General features: G+C 43.7%; 1 protein-coding gene and 1 long non-coding RNA gene across 2 annotated transcripts in view; one reads left to right on the forward strand and one right to left on the reverse strand.

The window, feature by feature from the left end:
• LOC126094651 (uncharacterized) overlaps positions 1-9062 on the forward strand; it is a 36499-nt gene extending 27437 nt beyond the window's left edge. The window contains exon 3 of the long non-coding RNA XR_007521859.1: positions 6416-9062. This is a non-coding gene — a long non-coding RNA (uncharacterized LOC126094651). The remainder of the gene's footprint in view (positions 1-6415) is intronic.
• LOC126094649 (DNA repair and recombination protein RAD54-like) overlaps positions 1-19708 on the reverse strand; it is a 75556-nt gene that overhangs the window by 25675 nt on the left and 30173 nt on the right. Inside the window, exon 3 of the mRNA XM_049909146.1 lies at positions 9192-9388. Coding sequence (XP_049765103.1) covers positions 9192-9388 — 197 coding nt within the window. The remainder of the gene's footprint in view (positions 1-9191; positions 9389-19708) is intronic.

A 19708-nucleotide genomic window follows, 5' to 3' on the forward strand; every position in this document is an offset into this window, starting at 1 on the left:
AAGTCTTGTTCCTTCTGCCACCGAACTTCACTAATTTCCCTTTTTAAATTTACTAACCTACCTGCCCGATTAAGGGATCTGACATTCCACACTCCGATCCGTTGAATGCCAGTTTTCTTTCTCCTGATAACAACGTCCTCCTGAGTAGTCCTCACCTGGAGATCTGAATGCGGGACTATTTTACCTCCGGAATATTCTACCCAAGAGGATGCCATCATCATTTAACCATACAGTAAAGCTGCATGCCCTCGGGAAAAATTACAGCTGTAGTTTCCCCTTGCTTTCAGCCGTTCGCAGTATCAGCACAGCAAGGCCGTTTTGATTAATGTTACAAGGCCAGATCAGTCGCCCCTGCAACTACTGAAAAGGCTGCTGCTCCTCTTCAGGAACCACACATTTGTCTGGCCTCTCAACAGATACCCTTCCGTTGTGGTTGCACCTACGGTACGGCTATCTGTATCACTGAGGCACGCACAAGCCTCCCCACCAATGGTAAGGTCCATGGTTAATGGGGGGGGGGGGGGGGGGGGGAATCCTTTTCCTTATACACTCTGTAATTCAACTCCAAATTTCTCCACTGCTTGAACACATATAACTTTTATTTTTGTCACTATATTCCTTCAAGTGCAGTTCCACTATGGTGATCTTTGTTCCATTTTCAAAAATAATTAAAACCTCTACATTTAAGGAGTTTTTAGACAGCACAACTTCAAAAAATTTCTGCTTCTATTTGCCATGGCAATGAGTTTTCTGCAATTGTTATTCATTTTGTTTTTAGTCCTGTGCAGCTGTTACATTACATCTATCTAGATATGCAATTGCAAAATTGGTCATGGGCCATACACTTATGGGCTATGCTGACTCAATGAGTTGTGCACCATAGAACATCGTTTATTCGAACTTCCTTGTGGCAGACGGTACATCCTATTATACCAGTTATTAGGTTTTCTTCCTGTTCCATTCTTGTATGGAGTGCAGGAAGAACAATTATTTGAATGGCTCTGTGCATGCTGTAATTTTTATAATCTTGTCCTCAGGATCCCTATGCGAGCCATCAATTAAAACTGGTTCTTTAAACTTTGTTAGTGGACACTCTCAGGATAGTTTACATCTATTTTCAAGAGCCTGCCAGTTCAGTTTCTTCAGCATCTCTGACACTATCCCAAGGCTAAAGAAAATGTGTAACCATTCATGCTGTCCTTCTCTGTATATGTTCAATATTCCCCCCATTAGTACTATTTGGCATGGGTCTCACTCACTTCAGCAATATTCTAGAATGGGTTGCACGAGTGATTTGTAAGCAATCTCCTTTGTATACTGATTGCACTTCCCCAGTATTCTACCAATAAACCTAAGTCTATTACCTTTATCCACAACTGAGCCTATTTGATCATTGTATTTCATATCCCTACAAAGTGTTACACCCAGGTATTTTTAAGAGTTAGCTGATTCCAACTGTGACTCATTGATATTGTAGTCATATGATACTACATTTCTTCATTTTGTGAAGTGCACAATTTAACATTTCTGAACATTTAAAGCAAGTTGCCAATCTTTGCACCACTTCGAAATCTTATCAAGATGTGACTGAATATTTATGCAGCTCCTTTCAGACAGTACTTCGCTACAGATAACTGCATCACTCGCAAAAAGTTTGAGGTTACTATTAATATTGTCTGCCAGGTCATTAATATACAACATGAACAGCAAGGGTCCCAACACATCTCCCTTGGGCAAACCTTAAGTCACTTCTACATCTGACCATGACTCTCTATCCAAGATAATGTGCTGCATCCTCCCTACCAGAAAGTCCTCAATCAAGTCACAAATTTCACTTGATACCCCGTATGATCGAACTTTTGACTGGCATGGAGGAGGTCATTCTGTTCAAGATACCTCATTATGTTTGAGCTCAGGGCTTGTTATAAGATTCTACAACGACTCAATGTCAATAAATATATCACACACTGTGTGTATGCCTGGGACCTCCTCTGAAGCTGCAAGATTGATTTCACCCAAAATTTGGCACACAAACACTCAACTTCATGAGTATCAGCACTGTGGGTTTTACAACTTGCTAGCTCCAATAGGAGCACAGATACAGGCATCTTTTTTTTTTTTTTTCAGCCCTGCTATATAGGCTGCCCTGTACGACAGGTGTGTTGTGTGGGAATAGTATTGTTGTGTGGGAATAGCATTGTTCTGCCTCATTGAACTGCTTTGCAGGGTAGCCTACATGTCAGGGGCAAGAAACTACTTTCCATGTCCACAATATGCATGGTGTACTGTGTGGCAGGCATCGTGTGTTTGAGTAGTATGTGATAGTACAAAGAGAATAGAGTAACAAGACAATGACCTGCTTACACTCACTGGAGTAGACTACATCATGGCTGCGGTGATCAACTGAAACTCGCTACAATTCAGACTGTCATCAGACTTACACACGCATATTAATATATATTCATTTTTCAATCTTTAGCCCACGCAATTAATGTGTCTCAGAAGAAGAACACAAAACCAGTGTACTGGCCAGGCAGATGTCTACCTACAGTAGAAAACATATAAAAATTCTAAAGTGGAATATGGATAATTTAAGAGTAAAGCTAGCAACTCACCACATAGTTGAGGCAATGTGTCACCGATAGGCAGATAAACAAGATTCAAAGCTTTGCTAGCTTTCAGACAAATCCACCCCAGAGCTATGTAGTACACATACACTTGCACAACTACATTGTCCCAGTTGACAACACTGACCTGACACAGAAGCTCAACTGGGATAAATGGTTGTGTTATAGTAGTAGGTGAGGGTAGAAATGAGAAGGGGAGAAGGAGGGAGGGCTAGGGTAGTATGGATGATGGCTGGGAAGAAGAGGCAGCAGGCGCCCGGGGTTAGGAATTTAGCACCGATGAGCTCACTCTGGTCACAGGCAGAGGGAGTTGTGTGTAGTGCACAATGATGTGTTACAGTGGATTGGGAGGGGTAGAGAGAACAGTGGAGAGGAAGATGTGAGTGTAGGATGAGTGAAGTTAGGTTCGTGGGGCAGGACCCAGTGGAGATTGAGTGGCCACTCATTTGGGTGGATGCCGGCTTGGCGGTCATCCTCACATAAAATGCTGTGTAAATGTTAATGCAGAGCTGTTATGTTATATGACTGCTTTCACATGTGATCCTTCTCTAATCGAATAGGATCGAACTGTGACAGGACTGAAGTAGGATGTGCTGGTGTGGGCGTATTGGGCACATCATGCATTGCAAATCACATGTAAGTGCCTGGCAGAGCATCATCGAACCACCTTCACAATTCTCTGTTATGACCCATGTGGCAATGGGTTGGAGCAGGTGTGGCCTATGGATGGAATCTGAAGTTACGTAGATATAGTTGGCAGCATAATACCACTTTGGGAGGGGTGGGAAAGATTGTGGATACAGAGTTCCTCATGTCTGAGCATGATGATAAATAGGCTAAGTCCTGGTGAAGGATATGGTTGGCTTATTCCAGTTTGGGATGACACTGGCTGATGGAAGGGGCACTCCTTCACAACTGGTTCCTGGGGATTACCGGAAGATTAGAGGTATGTGTGGATACAGCAATAGAAATCTGTTTGTAAACTAGGTTTGAGGGTAATGCCTGTCTGTGTAGACCTTAGTAAGACATTCAGCACACTGGGCAAGGGATTGCTGAATATTGTAGATGCTCTGGCCAGGAGTAGCCAGACTAAATGAGAGAAAATTGTTAGCTTGAAAAAGATGGCAACTATCAAAATGCAGGTACTGTGAAGTTAGCCTCATTATCCAGGAAGGTGGTATGCTGGTATGAGGAGAACCAAATGAAATGTAGGGAAGAGAAGGTGTTGAGGCAGATAACTAATGAGGACCGATTTTTTTTAGGTCTGGGTGAAGATGAATAAAGTATCCTTAATGAACTTGTGACCTCACAGAAATAATCTCAGCACTTGTTGCCCAACACATTAAACTGATTGTCTGCAGCCTGGTTTTCAAATCAATGACACACATCACTTCCTTCACCACCTCTCAACCATCCCTGGCTCATTAAGAACCTGATCCATAAATATCAATGTAGATACCACCTCCATACCATCAAGTTCACCCATAGCCGTGACCTTGCCGCTGTCTAACACTACCTCTCCCAATTTTCTACAGACTCCAACCCACCACCTCTTTCCTTGAACACCTTACAAACTACATCCTTATGAGTAACTACTTCATCCTTGGAGTGAAGGTTGAGAAATCTGCAGCACCTCCACGAGAATCTGCATGGCACACTTCTATGTCAAAAAATGGTTCAAATAGCTCTGAGCACTATGGGACTTAACTTCTGAGGTCATCAGTCCCCTAGAACTTAGAACTACTTAAACCTACCTAACCTAAGGACAGCACACACATCCATGCCCGAGGCAGGATTCTAACCTGCAACCATAGCGGTCGCTCGGCTCCAGACTTTAGCGCCTAGAACCGCACAGCCACTACTTCTATGTCAACCTATTTATGGGCCATCTAGAAGAAACCTTCCTAGTCACATAAAAATCTCAAGCTTCTTGTCTGGTTCAGGTCCAATCATGATTTGGAACTAGGGCCAAGATGCACTACCCTCACTCCTCCAAGGCCTCAATACCTCTTCCACTCACTTCATGCAGTAATTCTAAGCCTGGAGTGCCACATACCATTTACCTCCACCCCCTGGTGGCTCCATCCAAACTTTTCATATCAAGACCACTTTCAACATTACTTGCTGCCATCCCTCTCACATTAAAAAGTCTCTCCCATATAGAATGTCTACTTGTGAATGTGATTCTGCAGTGATAAGTAATCTCTTGCCTAGAATGCTGAAGATCATACTACGGCCTTCACAGACAGGCTTTACCTAAATACGAACATAATTCTGTGACCACCCTAGTAGCAAACTGTGAAGCAGCATCCCCTCTCCACCGAATATCATCTCTGACAGGAACAACTTAACCACATCCTTTGCTGGGGCTTTGACTATGTGTTGTGCCAGGAAATGTGTAACATCCTACCCACAACCCTGCAAATACAGTATACTGCAACTCACCCAGACTAAATAATATACTGTTCCACCCTTATGTTACATTTATTCCCAAACCCATACCTCTGCAGAACACCCAAGCACAAGACCTGTCCAATAAATACATACGTACATCCATCCATACATACAACTGACTCCAATTTATCCTATCACTTCAAAGGTAGGGACACATGTGACAGCAGTCATGCTATGATGTAATTTTTTTATGTGAGCATATCACTAACCAGTTGTTTAACAGAATGAACAGCCACTGCCCAACTGAAATCAAGAATTAAGTTGATCACCTAGTGGTGAAGCACAGTGCTGAACATAACATGCTTGATTTCAAAGTCTGTTTCACAACCTGTCATCTGGACTGTTCAGTCCCTAAGCAAGCTTGTCTGTGTTACATGGATGGGAGTTGTCTTTGCAACTTTTTCTTTGATATTGTAATCCTCCTGGCCTTGATCTCTGTTAGCCCCTGCCCCACACCCACCTCCTCTCATCTTATGACCCTAATTTAATTCATTATGTGTTCACACTCTCATATGAATAGTCTGCATCTCCCAACATTTTATGTCCCCTCTGCTCGCAATCCACAGCGAGCTTCACAGACAACTTCCGCTCTTTAGAGGCATAAGAAGCCTACTGCCTCTCTTTCCCAGCCATCAGCCACACTTCTCTAGCTCTCACACCCTGCATCCACCTCCTTTCTCCCCTCACCCACTTAACCTGACACAAACCCTGCAAATCCGCTGAGCTGCAGTTCTGGATCAATGTAGTAAGCTGGGTCAATGTAGCCATGCAGGTGTATGTGTGTGTATTTGTATTCTGTGGCTCTGAAGGAGAAAACTAACAAGGTTCCTCATCTTGTTTATGAGCCTGACAGTGACTCAACACATCAACAATTTGTTGACTTGTTACTGTTACTCCTTAGATTATTTATATTCCACCACGGACTTTCCAATAACTTATTTGATGTGGATTATGGTACCTTCGGTGTTCTTGCAGGTGGGAAATTATCCTTGGCCACTAAAATTTCCAATGTGAAAGTAAATCTCTCTGGATAGTTAAACTGAAGGGAACAACATTTTGTATAAGTATATGAGTTACAAATGACTATATATGGGATAGTTATTAAAAGTACTTGTTGAAAACTTACTCCCTTCACCATGAACAGTGGCAGAGAACTTAAGTCCTATAGGCAAATTGAAGAGTTCTTACCCTAGCACAGAGGCAGTGTTAACATGGGTGAAGTATTGCTTTTTATTGTAGCGTTCTTTATGTGGTTTTTTAAAAGTAACCATGTTGTGTTTCTTTCAGCTGAATAATTTGGAGTACTATGCTTTTATCAAAATTATTTGTTTTAGATGGCTTATCCATTATGGAAGTTCATCTAAGGCTTGTGAAGGCGTATAAGGAGTCTGCCCTTTCATTTCCAACTGTTATGAAAAAGGAGCTGAATTCAAATGTGGTCATATTTTTCATTCTGAAAATCCGCATGAAGAACATCCCAAAAGTGCAACCTTAGATGAAGATATCTAGAATGTGTCCACTAACATTTTGTGTTTTTTAGTGATGTCTTATTCGAAGAAAGCATACGTTAGATGAAGAATGAGTCAATCTATAATAGTTTAAATTTGAGAGATCTTTGTGCCAACCAAAAGCAGATGAAAAACACGTATCTCAGCAACACTATGTGATCAAAAATATCCAGACATCTGGCTGAAAATGATTGACAAGTTCATGGCAACCTCCATTGGTAATGCTGGGGTTTGCCCACCCTCAGCCTTGATGGCATCTTCCACCCTTGCAGACATACATTCAATCAGATGCTGGAAGGTTTCTTGGGGAATGGCAGCCCATTCTTCACGGAGTGCTGCACTGCGTAGAGCTACCGATATCGGTCAGTGAGGCCTGGCATGAAGTCAGCATTCCAAAACATCCAAAAGGTGTTCTACAGGATTCAGGTCAGGACTCTGGGCAGGCCTGTCCATTACAGGGATGTTATTGTCATATAATGACTCCACCACAGGCCGTGCATTATGAACAGGTGCTCGATCGTGTTGAAAGATGCAATTGCCATCCCCGAATTGCTCTTGAACAGTGGGAAGCAAGAATGTGCTTAAAACATCAATGTAGGCCTGTGCTGTGATAGTGCCACACAGAAACACCACCACCTCCAAATTTTACTGTTGGCACTACACACACTGGTAGATGACGTTCACCAGGCATTCGCCATACCCACACCTTGCCATTGGATTGCCACATTGTGTACTGTGATTCGTCACTCCACCCAATGTTTTTCCACAGTTCAATTGTCCAATGTTTACGCTCCTTACACCAAGTGAGGCATCGTTTGGCATTTACGGGCATGATGTGAGGCTTACGAGCAGCCACTTGACTATGAAATCAAAGTTTTCTCACCTTCCACCAAACTGTCACAGTACTTGCAGTGGATCCTAATGCAGTTTGGAATTCCTGTGTGATGGTCTGGATAGATATCTGCCTATTCAACTGTCAGCGGTCTCTGTCAGTCAACAGACGAGGTCGACTTGTACACTTTTGTGCTGCACATGTCCCTTTACATTTCCACTTCACTATCACATTGGAAACAGTGGACCTAGGGATGTTTAGGAGTGTGGAAATCTCGCATACAGACCTATGACACACGACACCCAATCACCTGACCACATTCAAAGTCCGTGAGTTCTGCGAAGTGCCCCATTCTGCTCTCACGATGTCTAATGACTAGAGAGGTTACTGATATGGAGTACCGGGCAGTAGGTGGCAGCACAATGCACCTAATATGAAAACAGTATGGTTTTGGGGATCCAGATACTTTTGATCACATAGTGTATGTTTGGACTATGCATAAATCTGTTATTGTGGATAAGACATGGGGAAGTTGCATTCATGGGTTTGAAAGGATCTGGTCAGTGTTTTCTGAGGCAGAAAAGGAAGTAGTCTTATTGATCAAAATAACTGGTGAACACTACATCAGTCTCCTGGGACAACTAGATGAAACAGTACATTAAAAGGGATCCTAGAATTGAAATCTTTTCATCACAAGAATGCACCTGCCCTCACTGATGCTTCTGGAGGAGGAAAACAGAGGGATTTGAGGTGTGAAATGTTGAAACATTTATCCTGCTGCATCCTCCAATGTCCCCCTGTTCGTACTTCTAAAGACTTTTGTTGCTAGAAAATGTTTTGAGACAGGACTGACCAGTTCTCAATCTCGTAACGTTATTTGCTAGACCTAGACCCAGCCAAGAGTTGCTTATTTTCGCAAGGTGCTTGCCCCTGACAACTACTTGGAGGCAGTGGCAAATAACCAAATAACATTACTGCTCTGCTGCATACCACGAATACTGATTGTTGTCAGAATGAAACTGTCTTATTATTAACCACAATATAGGCACACAGTAGTTAATTTTGATAAACATTAACCCTAGCAATACCAAAACATTTTCAATAATGTATACCACCAATAGGAGCACATAAACTGTTAATTGTAATTGAGTGTTATTAACAACGTGCGTTTTCAAGAGATACTGATGTGCAAGTAAGATTCAGAACCAGGAAATATCTTTCAGTGCTATTATTTATTCAATAAGACGTTCATTGCACTATCTCAATTACATCAATCTTTGGATTAATTTTAATTGTAAACCGTAAAACAATGATAGAATCTGGTAGAAGAATTCATTAAAGAAATATTTTTCAAAATTTTTAGTTTATGACTAGATTACAATATTTACAAAAGGTGGGCATAATGTACTCCCACTGCTATTGCTTGGGTTAATGAATTCATAAGGCAAAGAAGCTATCAACTCAGTTGTATTTAATGTACCGTCAGTTCATCTTTCGGCTTAAGAGAGATCTCATCAAAATGTAATTACTGTCATTAATGGTTATAGAGTATTAATTTTCCGATGCTCATATTTCATTTCTCCAGTTTGTTATCTTAAGTCTCATATTTTGTAAGTGGTGAATATTTTGTAAGTGGTAAACAGCCAGAAATAAATAAATTATATAAGTTTCTTTGTAAACAATGACAGTTCTCATTACTTACAAAAAAAGTACATTTTACATGATTTTTGACATATTTATAATTCTTATACTTATCTAGGTAGCACATACCTGTATATAAAACATTGCTTTCGTTGCCCATCACGCCAAACACGAGCCATAGCTTGGTCGTCGTTTGCAGGATTCCAATCTGGGTCAAACATTACCAAGCGATTTGCACCAATTAAGTTCAACCCACATCCTCCAGCTTTTGAACTAAGCATAAATATGAAGTCAGGACTCAGCGGGTCATTAAATTTCTCTACCACCTGAATCAGTAAATACATTATTATTTGTTACATAATCACACAGCATTTGAAGGGCACAATAGTCTTCTAATTAATGTAGAGTCAATAGAAAGAGATGAAATAAGACAGCTGCTAAATATATAAAAGACAGCAAAGTATTTGTTAAAGCAGCTGTAGAAAGTTTTATGTTTAAAACTTTTTGAGAAATACATTTCAATAACTATATCTGATGTGCTTATTACTTGGCCCTTATCTGCATATAGTATAACTCTTTTGTTGTTTTTAGTCTAGTGGGTAAATTGTTACCACAGTGCTGTGGTAGTACTGCATGTGTTTGCTGTTCAACCATGAAAGCTTTTTTCAGTGTCAAGTGTAACATGCAACTCCCATAAACTTCATTGTTGGCTTATAATTTTTTTATTTCAAAACTGAATACATTTGCAACCACTCTCCATTTGCTATAGGATGAGGTAAATGTCTTTACCTTCCAAGAAATTGCTGACGTTTTCGTCTTCATTATCACTTCCAGTCAGTACATCTAATAAGCTCTTTATCAAAGAGGATAACTTTGTTCAGCTGATATATATATATAATAGAGGGAAACATTCCACGTGGGAAAAATATATTTAAAAAGAAAGATGATGAGACTTACCAAACAAAAGCGCTGGCAGGTCGATAGACACACAAACACAAACATACACACAAAATTCTAGCTTTCGCAACCAACGGTTGCCCCGTCAGGAAAGAGGGAAGGAGAAGGAAAGACAAAAGGATATGGGTTTTAAGGGAGAGGGTAAGGAGTCATTCCAATCCCGGGAGCGGAAAGACTTACCTTAGGGGGAAAAAAGGACAGGTATACACTTGCACACACACACACACATATCCATCCACACATACACAGACACAAGCAGACATTTGTAAAGGCAAAGAGTTTGCCTTTACAAATGTCTGCTTGTGTCTGTGTATGTGTGGATGGATATGTGTGTGCGTGCAAGTGTATACCTGTCCTTTTTTCCCCCTAAGGTAAGTCTTTCTGCTCCCGGGATTGGAATGACTCCTTACCCTCTCCCTTAAAACCCATATCCTTTTGTCTTTCCTTCTCCTTCCCTCTTTCTTGACGAGGCAACCGTTGGTGTGTGTGTATATATATATATATATATATATATATATATATATATATATATATATAAAATAGAAGGAAACATTCCACGTGGGAAAAAATATATCTAAAATCAAAGATGATGTGACTTACCAAACGAAAGCGCTGGCACGTCGATAGACACACAAACAAACACAAACATACACACAAAATTCTAGCTTTCGCAACCAACGGTTGCCTCGTCAGGAAAGAGGGAAGGAGAGGGAAAGACGAAAGGATTTGGGTTTTAAGTGAGAGGGTAAGGGGTCATTCCAATCCCCGAAGCGGAAAGACTTACCTTAGGGGGAAAAAAGAACGGGTATACACTCGCACACACACACACACACACATATCCATCCACACATATACAGACACAAGCAGACATATACAGAGGCAAAGAGTTTGGGCAGAGATGTCAGTCGAGGCGGAAGTGCAGAGCCAAAGATGTTGTTGAATGACAGGTGAGGTATGAGTGGCGGCAACTTGAAATTAGCGGAGATTGAGGCCTGGTGGATAACGGGAAGAGAGGATATATTGAAGAGCAAGTTCCCATCTCCGGAGTTCGGATAGGTTGGTGTTAGTGGGAAGAATCCAGATAACCCGGACGGCGTAAAACTGTGCCAAGATGTGCTGGCCGTGCACCAAGGTATGTTTAGCCACAGGGTGATCCTCATTACCAACAAACACTGTCTGCCTGTGTCCATTCATGCGAATGGACAGTTTGTTGCTGGTCATTTCCACATAGAATGCGTCACAGTGTAGGCAGGTCAGTTGGTAGATCACATGGGTGCTTTCACATGTGGCTCTGCCTTTGATCGTGTACACCTTCCGGGTTACAGGACTGGAGTAGTTGGTGGTGGGAGGGTGCATGGGACAGGTTTTACACCGGGGGCGGTTACAAGGGTAGGAGCCAGAGGGTAGGAAAGGTGGTTTGGGGATTTCATAGTGATGAACTAAGAGGTTACGAAGGTTAGGTGGACGGCGGAAAGACACTCTTGGTGGAGTGGGGAGGATTTCATGAAGGATGGATCTCATTTCAGGGCAGGATTTGAGGAAGTCGTATCCCTGCTGGAGAGCCACATTCAGAGTGTGATCCAGTCCCGAAGAGTATCCTGTCACCAGTGGAGCACTTTTGTGGTTCTTCTGTGGGAGGTTCTGGGTTTGAGAGGATGAGGAAATGGCTCTGGTTATTTGCTTCTGTACCAGGTCGGGAGGGTAGTTGCGGGATGTGAAAGCTGTTGTCAGGTTGTTGGTGTAATGGTTCAGGGATTCCGGACTGGAGCAGATTCGTTTGCCACGAAGACCTAGGCTGTAGGGAAGGGACCGTTTGATGTGGAATGGGTGGCAGCTGTCATAATGGAGGTACTGTTGCTCGTTGGTGGGTTTGATGTGGATGGACGTGTGAAGCTGGCCATTGGACAGGTGGAGGTCAACATCAATGAAAGTGGCATGGGATTTGGAGTAGGACCAGGTGAATCTGATGGAACCAAAGGAGTTCTACATCTACATCTACATTTATACTCCGCAAGCCACCCAACGGTGTGTGGCGGAGGGCACTTTACGTGCCACTGTCATTATCTCCCTTTCCTGTTCCAGTCGCGTATGGTTCGCGGGAAGAACGACTGTCTGAAAGCCTCTGTGCGCGCTCTAATCTCTCTAATTTTACATTCGTGATCTCCTCGGGAGGTATAAGTAGGGGGAAGCAATATATTCGATACCTCATCCAGAAACGCACCCTCTCGAAACCTGGCGAGCAAGCTACACCGCGATGCAGAGCGCCTCTCTTGCAGAGTCTGCCACTTGAGTTTGTTAAACATCTCCGTAACGCTATCACGGTTACCAAATAACCCTGTGACGAAACGCGCCGCTCTTCTTTGGATCTTCTCTATCTCCTCCGTCAACCCGATCTGGTACGGATCCCACACTGATGAGCAATACTCAAGTATAGGTCGAACGAGTGTTTTGTAAGCCACCTCCTTTGTTGATGGACTACATTTTCTAAGGACTCTCCCAATGAATCTCAACCTGGTACCCGCCTTACCAACAATTAATTTTATATGATCATTCCACTTCAAATCGTTCCGCACGCATACTCCCAGATATTTTACAGAAGTAACTGCTACCAGTGTTTGTTCCGCTATCATATAATCATACAATAAAGGATCCTTCTTTCTATGTATTCGCAATACATTACATTTGTCTATGTTAAGGGTCAGTTGCCACTCCCTGCACCAAGTGCCTATCCGCTGCAGATCTTCCTGCATTTCGCTACAATTTTCTAATGCTGCAACTTCTCTGTATACTACAGCATCATCCGCGAAAAGCCGCATGGAACTTCCGACACTATCTACTAGGTCATTTATATATATTGTGAAAAGCAATGGTCCCATAACACTCCCCTGTGGCACGCCAGAGGTTACTTTAACGTCTGTAGATGTCTCTCCATTGAGAACAACATGCTGTGTTCTGTTTGCTAAAAACTCTTCAATCCAGCCACACAGCTGGTCTGATATTCCGTAGGCTCTTACTTTGTTTATCAGACGACAGTGCGGAACTGTATCGAACGCCTTCCGGAAGTCAAGGAAAATGGCATCTACCTGGGAGCCTGTATCTAATATTTTCTGGGTTTCATGAACAAATAATGCGAGTTGGGTTTCACACGATCGCTGTTTCCGGAATCCATGTTGATTCCTACATAGTAGATTCTGAGTTTCCAAAAACGACATGATACTCGAGCAAAAGACATGTTCTAAAATTCTACAACAGATCGACGTCAGAGAGATAGGTCTATAGTTTTGCGCATCTGCTCGACGACCCTTCTTGAAGACTGGGACTACCTGTGCTCTTTTCCAATCATTTGGAACCTTCTGTTCCTCTAGAGACTTGCGGTACACGGCTGTTAGAAGGGGGGCAAGTTCTTTCGCGTACTCTGTGTAGAATCGAATTGGTATCCCGTCAGGTCCAGTGGACTTTCCTCTGTTGAGTGATTCCAGTTGCTTTTCTATTCCTTGGACACTTATTTCAATGTCAGCCATTTTTTCGTTGGTGCGAGGATTTAGAGAAGGAACTGCAGTGCGGTCTTCCTCTGTGAAACAGCTTTGGAAAAAGGTGTTTAGTATTTCAGCTTTACGCTTGTCATCCTCTGTTTCAATGCCATCATCATCCCAGAGTGTCTGGACATGATGTTTCGAGCCACTTACTGATTTAATGTAAGACCAGAACTTCCTAGGATTTTCTGTCAAGTCGGTACCTAGTATTTTACTTTCGAATTCACTGAACGCTTCACGCATAGCCCTCCTTACGCTAACTTTGACATCGTTTAGCTTCTGTTTGTCTGAGAGGTTTTGGCTGCGTTTAAACTTGGAGTGAAGCTCTCTTTGCTTTCGCAGTAGTTTCCTAACTTTGTTGTTGTACCACGGTGGGTTTTTCCCGTCCCTCACAGTTTTGCTCGGCACGTACCTGTCTAAAACGCATTTAACGGTTGCCTTGAACTTTTTCCATAAACACTCAACATTGTCAGTGTCGGAACAGAAATTTTCGTTTTGATCTGTTAGGTAGTCTGAAATCTGCCTTCTATTACTCTTGCTAAACAGATAAACCTTCCTCCCTTTTTTTATATTCCTATTAACTTCCATATTCAGGGATGCTGCAACGGCCTTATGATCACTGATTCCCTGTTCTGCACTTACAGAGTCGAAAAGTTCGGGTCTGTTTGTTATCAGTAGGTCCAAGATGTTATCTCCACGAGTCGGTTCTCTGTTTAATTGCTCGAGGTAATTTTCGGATAGTGCACTCAGTATAATGTCACTCGATGCTCTGTCCCTACCACCCGTCCTAAACATCTGAGTGTCCCAGTCTATATCTGGTAAATTGAAATCTCCACCTAAGACCATAACATGCTGAGAAAATTTATGTGAAATGTATTCCAAATTTTCTCTCAGTTGTTCTGCCACTAATGCTGCTGAGTCGGGGGGTCGGTAAAAGGAGCCAATTATTAACCTTGCTCGGTTGTTGAGTGTAACCTCCACCCATAATAATTCACAGGAACTATCCACTTCTACTTCACTACAGGATAAACTACTACTAACAGCGACGAACACTCCGCCACCGGTTGCATGCAATCTATCCTTTCTAAACACCGTCTGTGCCTTTGTAAAAATTTCGGCAGAATTTATCTCTGGCTTCAGCCAGCTTTCTGTACCTATAACGATTTCAGCTTCGGTGCTTTCTATCAGCGCTTGAAGTTCCGGTACTTTACCAACGCAGCTTCGACAGTTTACAATTACAATACCGATTGCTGCTTGGTCCCCGCATGTCCTGACTTTGCCCCGCACCCGTTGAGGCTGTTGCCCTTTCTGCACTTGCCCGAGGCCATCTAACCTAAAAAACCGCCCAGCCCACGCCACACAACCCCTGCTACCCGTGTAGCCGCTTGTTGCGTGTAGTGGACTCCTGACCTATCCAGCGGAACCCGAAACCCCACCACCCTATGGCGCAAGTCGAGGAATCTGCAGCCCACATGGTCGCAGAACCGTCTCAACCTCTGATTCAGACCCTCCACTCGGCTCTGTACCAAAGGTCCGCAGTCAGTCCTGTCGACGATGCTGCAGATGGTGAGCTCTGCTTTCATCCCGCTAGCGAGACTGGCAGTCTTCACCAAATCAGATAGCCGCCGGAGTTGAGGTTTGAGAGGAAATTCCGGAGTTCTTCTTCACTGTGAGTCCAGATCATGAAGATGTCATCAATAAATCTGTACCAAACTTTGGGTTGGCAGGCCTGGGTAACCAAGAAGGCTTCCTCTAAGCGACCCATGAATAGGTTGGCGTAAGAAAGGGGCCATCCTGGTACCCATGGCTGTTCCCTTTAATTGTTGGTATGTCTGGTCTTCAAAAGTGAAGAAGTTGTGGGTCAGGATGAAGCTGGCTAAGGTAATGAGGAAAGATGTTTTAGGTAGGGTGGCAGGTGATCGGCGTGAAAGGAAGTGCTCCATCGCAGCGGGCCCTGGACGTGCTGGATATTTGTGTATAAGGAAGTGGCATCAATGGTTACAAGGATGGTTTCCGGGGGTAACGGATTGGGTAAGGATTCCAGGCGTTCGAGAAAGTGGTTGGTGTGTTTGATGAAGGATGGGAGACTGCATGTAATGGGTTGAAGGTGTTGATCTACATAGGCAGAGATACGTTCTATGGGGGCTTGGTAACCAGCTACAATGGGGCGGCCGGGATGATTGGGTTTGTGAATTTTAGCAAGAGGTAGGAGGTAGGGGTGTGGGGTGTTGGTGGGGTCAGGAGGTTGATGGAGTCAGGTGAAAGGTTTTGTAGGGGGCCTAAGGTTCTGAGGATTCCTTGAAGCTCCGCCTGGACATCAAGAATGGGATTACCTTGGCAAACTTTGTATGTGGTGTTGTCTGAAAGCTGACGCAGTCCCTCAGCCACATACTCCCGACGATCAAGTACCACGGTCGTGGAACCCTTGTCCGCCGGAAGAATGACGATGGACCGGTCAGCCTTCAGATCACGGATTGCTTGGGCTTCAGCAGTGGTGATGTTGGGAGTAGGATTAAGGTTTTTTAAGAAGGATTGAGAGGCAAGGCTGGAAGTCAGAAATTCCTGGAAGGTTTGGAGAGGGTGATTTTGAGGAAGAGGAGGTGGGTCCTGCTGTGACGGAGGACGGAACTGTTCCAGGCAGGGTTCAATTTGGATAGTGTCTTGGGGAGTTGGATCATTAGGGGTAGGATTAGGATCATTTTTCTTCGGGGCAAAGTGATACTTCCAGCAGAGAGTACGAGTGTAGGACAGTAAATCTTTGACAAGGGCTGTTTGGTTGAATTTGGAAGTGGGGCTGAAGGTGAGGCCTTTGGATAGGACAGAGGTTTCGGATTGGGAGAGAGGTTTGGAGGAAAGGTTAACTACTGAATTAGGGTGTTGTGGTACTAGATTGTGTTGATTGGAATTTTGAGGTTTTGTTTTTGCCAGTAGTTTCACTTTGTATTCACCTTCTCCTTTTTACCGTTATCTACTACACAATTTTATCCCGCCTATATATACTCAACAATACGTCACCCACATCCAAACCATAACCAAAAAATTTTTTTTCTGCTTTCAACACTACCGCTGCTATAAAATCCACTGTTTCTAGTTCCTTTCACCTATTAAACAACCATTTCGTCTAGTTCTGATAACTTTCGCTTTATTTCCATTTCCGTTTTTCACACATCACTGATAATTTTTAGCCGCTTCCCACGGGTTTTAACATCATTATTTCCTCGCCAGACGATTGTTAGCCTCATTTTCATAATCTGCCACCACAAAACCACTCTTTTTAATACATTTACACGCAGATTTTCCCGAATTTCTCCATCCTTTAACGTGTTTTGGCGGCAACACAACCACCTAACCTTTGTGCACATCGTTGTCTACCAACCCAAGTTCACCACAGGATCAAAATAGCCCAGCTTTAACCAACACTTTTTCGCCTTTTTTCACAACAGATCTCCAGTTACTTTCTCCCGTTATTTTCATTTTCATTTCAACCTCATGTTACACTTTCCACCTTCTAGTACCATGTCACCCTTACAACACCCCCACAACGACCCCATCAAGTTTTATTTACATTCCCTCCGCAAACATGCCTTCAACCTAGCCAGATCACACTCGCATATTTTATTTTCTCAGACTTGTCTGACATTTGGCATTACCCCCAAAGGCCTCACACTTAAAGTTCCCATCACTGGCTGCAACCCTTATTTCCATCAGTCCCTATACCAGTCCCAAACTGAACAATCCATTGCCCTCACCCACCTAATCCTTCACCTACACATCAACTCAGCCAATGAACACACCCATCAACTCCGATCTTTAATAAAAGTACTCAATCTTTCCTCTCCCACATCCACACCGGCTTTTCAGAGCATCCTCCTACAGGCCAACCGCAAATTAGAACAGCATGCCACCCTTCACCTTAAAAAACTATCCAATCTCCTGGTTTCCCACCTCCGGAAAGGCATCTCACTCACCCTTCACAACCTTTCCAGCAAACCTCAACCTCCTCTCATTGCGCACAAACCCAGTCTCTCCCATCTACTCAATCTCCCACTTCCAGCTCCACTCCCTCCAAAACCTCAAAATTCCAATCAACACAATCTGGTACCACAACACCCTAATTCAGTAGTTAACCTTTCCTCCAAACCTCTCTCCCAATCCGAAACCTCTGTCCTATCCAAAGGCCTCACCTTCAGCCCCACTCCCAGATTTAACCAAACAGCCCTCGTCAAAGATTTACTGTCCTACACTCGTACTCTCTGCTGGAAGTATCACTTAGCCCCGAAGAAAAATGATCCTAATCCTACCCCTAATGATCCAACTCCCCAAGACACTATCCAAATTGAACCCTGCCTGGAACAGTTCCGTCCTCCGTCACAGCGGGACCCACCTCCTGTTCCTCAAAATCACCCTCTCCAAACCTTCCAGGAATTTCTGACTTCCAGCCTTGCCTCTCAATCCTTCTTAAAAAACCTTAATCCTACTCCCAACATCACCACTGCTGAAGCCCAAGCTATCCGTGATCTGAAGGCTGACCGGTCCATCGTCATTCAAGTTTGGTACAGATTTATTGATGACATCTTCAGGATCTGGACTCACAGTGAAGAAGAACTCCAGAATTTCCTCTCAAACCTCAACTCCTTTGGTTCCATCAGATTCACCTGGTCCTACTCTAACTCCCATGCCACTTTCCTTGACGTTGACCTCCATCTGTCCAATGGCCAGCTTCACATGTCCTTCCACATCAAACCCACCAACAAGCAACAGTATCTCCATTATGACAGCTGCCACCCATTCCACATCAAACGGTCCCTTCCCTACAGCCTAGGTCTTCGTGGCAAACGAATCTGCTCCAGTCCGGAATCCCTGAACCATTACACCAACAACCTGAAAACAGCTTTCGCATCCCAAAACTACCCTCCCGACCTGGTACAGAAGCAAATAACCAGAGCCACTTCCCCATCCCTTCAAGCCCAGAACCACCCACAGAAGAACCCCAAAAGTGCCCCACTTGTGACAGGATACTTTCCGGGACTGGATCAGACTCCGAATGTGGCTCTCCAGCAGGGATACGACTTCCTCAAATCCTGCCCTGAAATGAGATCCATCCTTCATGAAATCCTCCCCACTCCACCAAGAGTGTCTTTCCGCCGTCCACCTAACCTTCGTAACCTCTTAGTTCATCCCAATGAAATCCCCAAACCACCTTCCCTACCCTCTGGCTCCTACCCTTGTAACCACCCCCGGTGTAAAACTTGTCCCATGCACCCTCCCACCACCACCTACTCCAGTCCTGTAACCCGGAAGGTGTACACGATCAAAGGCAGAGCCACGTGTGAAAGCACCCACGTGATTTACCAACTGACCTGCCTACACTGTGAAGCTTTCTATGTGGGAATGACCAGCAGCCAACTGTCCATTCGCATGAATGGACACAGGCAGACAGTGTTTGTTGGTAATGAGGATCACCCTGTGGCTAAACATGCCTTGGTGCACGGCCAGCACATCTTGGCACAGTGTTACACCGTCCGGGTTATCTGGATACTTCCCACTAACACCAACCTGTCAGAACTCCGGAGATGGGAACTTGCCCTTCAGTATATCCTCTCTTCTCATTATCCGCCAGGCCTCAACCTCCGCTAATTTCAAGTTGCCGCCACTCATACCTCACCTGTCTTTCAACAACATCTTTGCCTCTGTACTTCCGCCTCGATTGACATCTCTGCCCAAACTCTTTGCCTTTACAAATGTCTGCTTGTGTCTGTGTATGTGCGGATGGATATGTGTGTGTGTGTGTGTGTGCGCGCGAGTGTGTACCTGTCCTATTTTCCCCCTAAAGTAAGTCTTTCCGCTCCCGGGATTGGAATGACTTCTCACCCTCTCCCTTAAAACCCACATCCTTTCGTCTTTCCCTCTCCTTCCCTCTTTCCTGATGAAGCAACCGCTTGTTGCGGAAGCTAGTATTTTGTGTGTATGTTTGTGTGTCTATCGACATGCCAGCGCTTTCGTTTGGTAAGTCACATCATCTTTGTTTTTAGATATATTTTCCCCACGTGGAATGTTTCCCTCTACTATATATATATATATATATATATATATATATATATGATGTGACTTACCAAATGAAAGTGCTGGCAGGTCGACAGACACACAAACAAACAC

This window comes from Schistocerca cancellata, chromosome 8, assembly GCF_023864275.1.
Source record: "Schistocerca cancellata isolate TAMUIC-IGC-003103 chromosome 8, iqSchCanc2.1, whole genome shotgun sequence".
Taxonomy (NCBI): domain Eukaryota; kingdom Metazoa; phylum Arthropoda; class Insecta; order Orthoptera; family Acrididae; genus Schistocerca; species Schistocerca cancellata.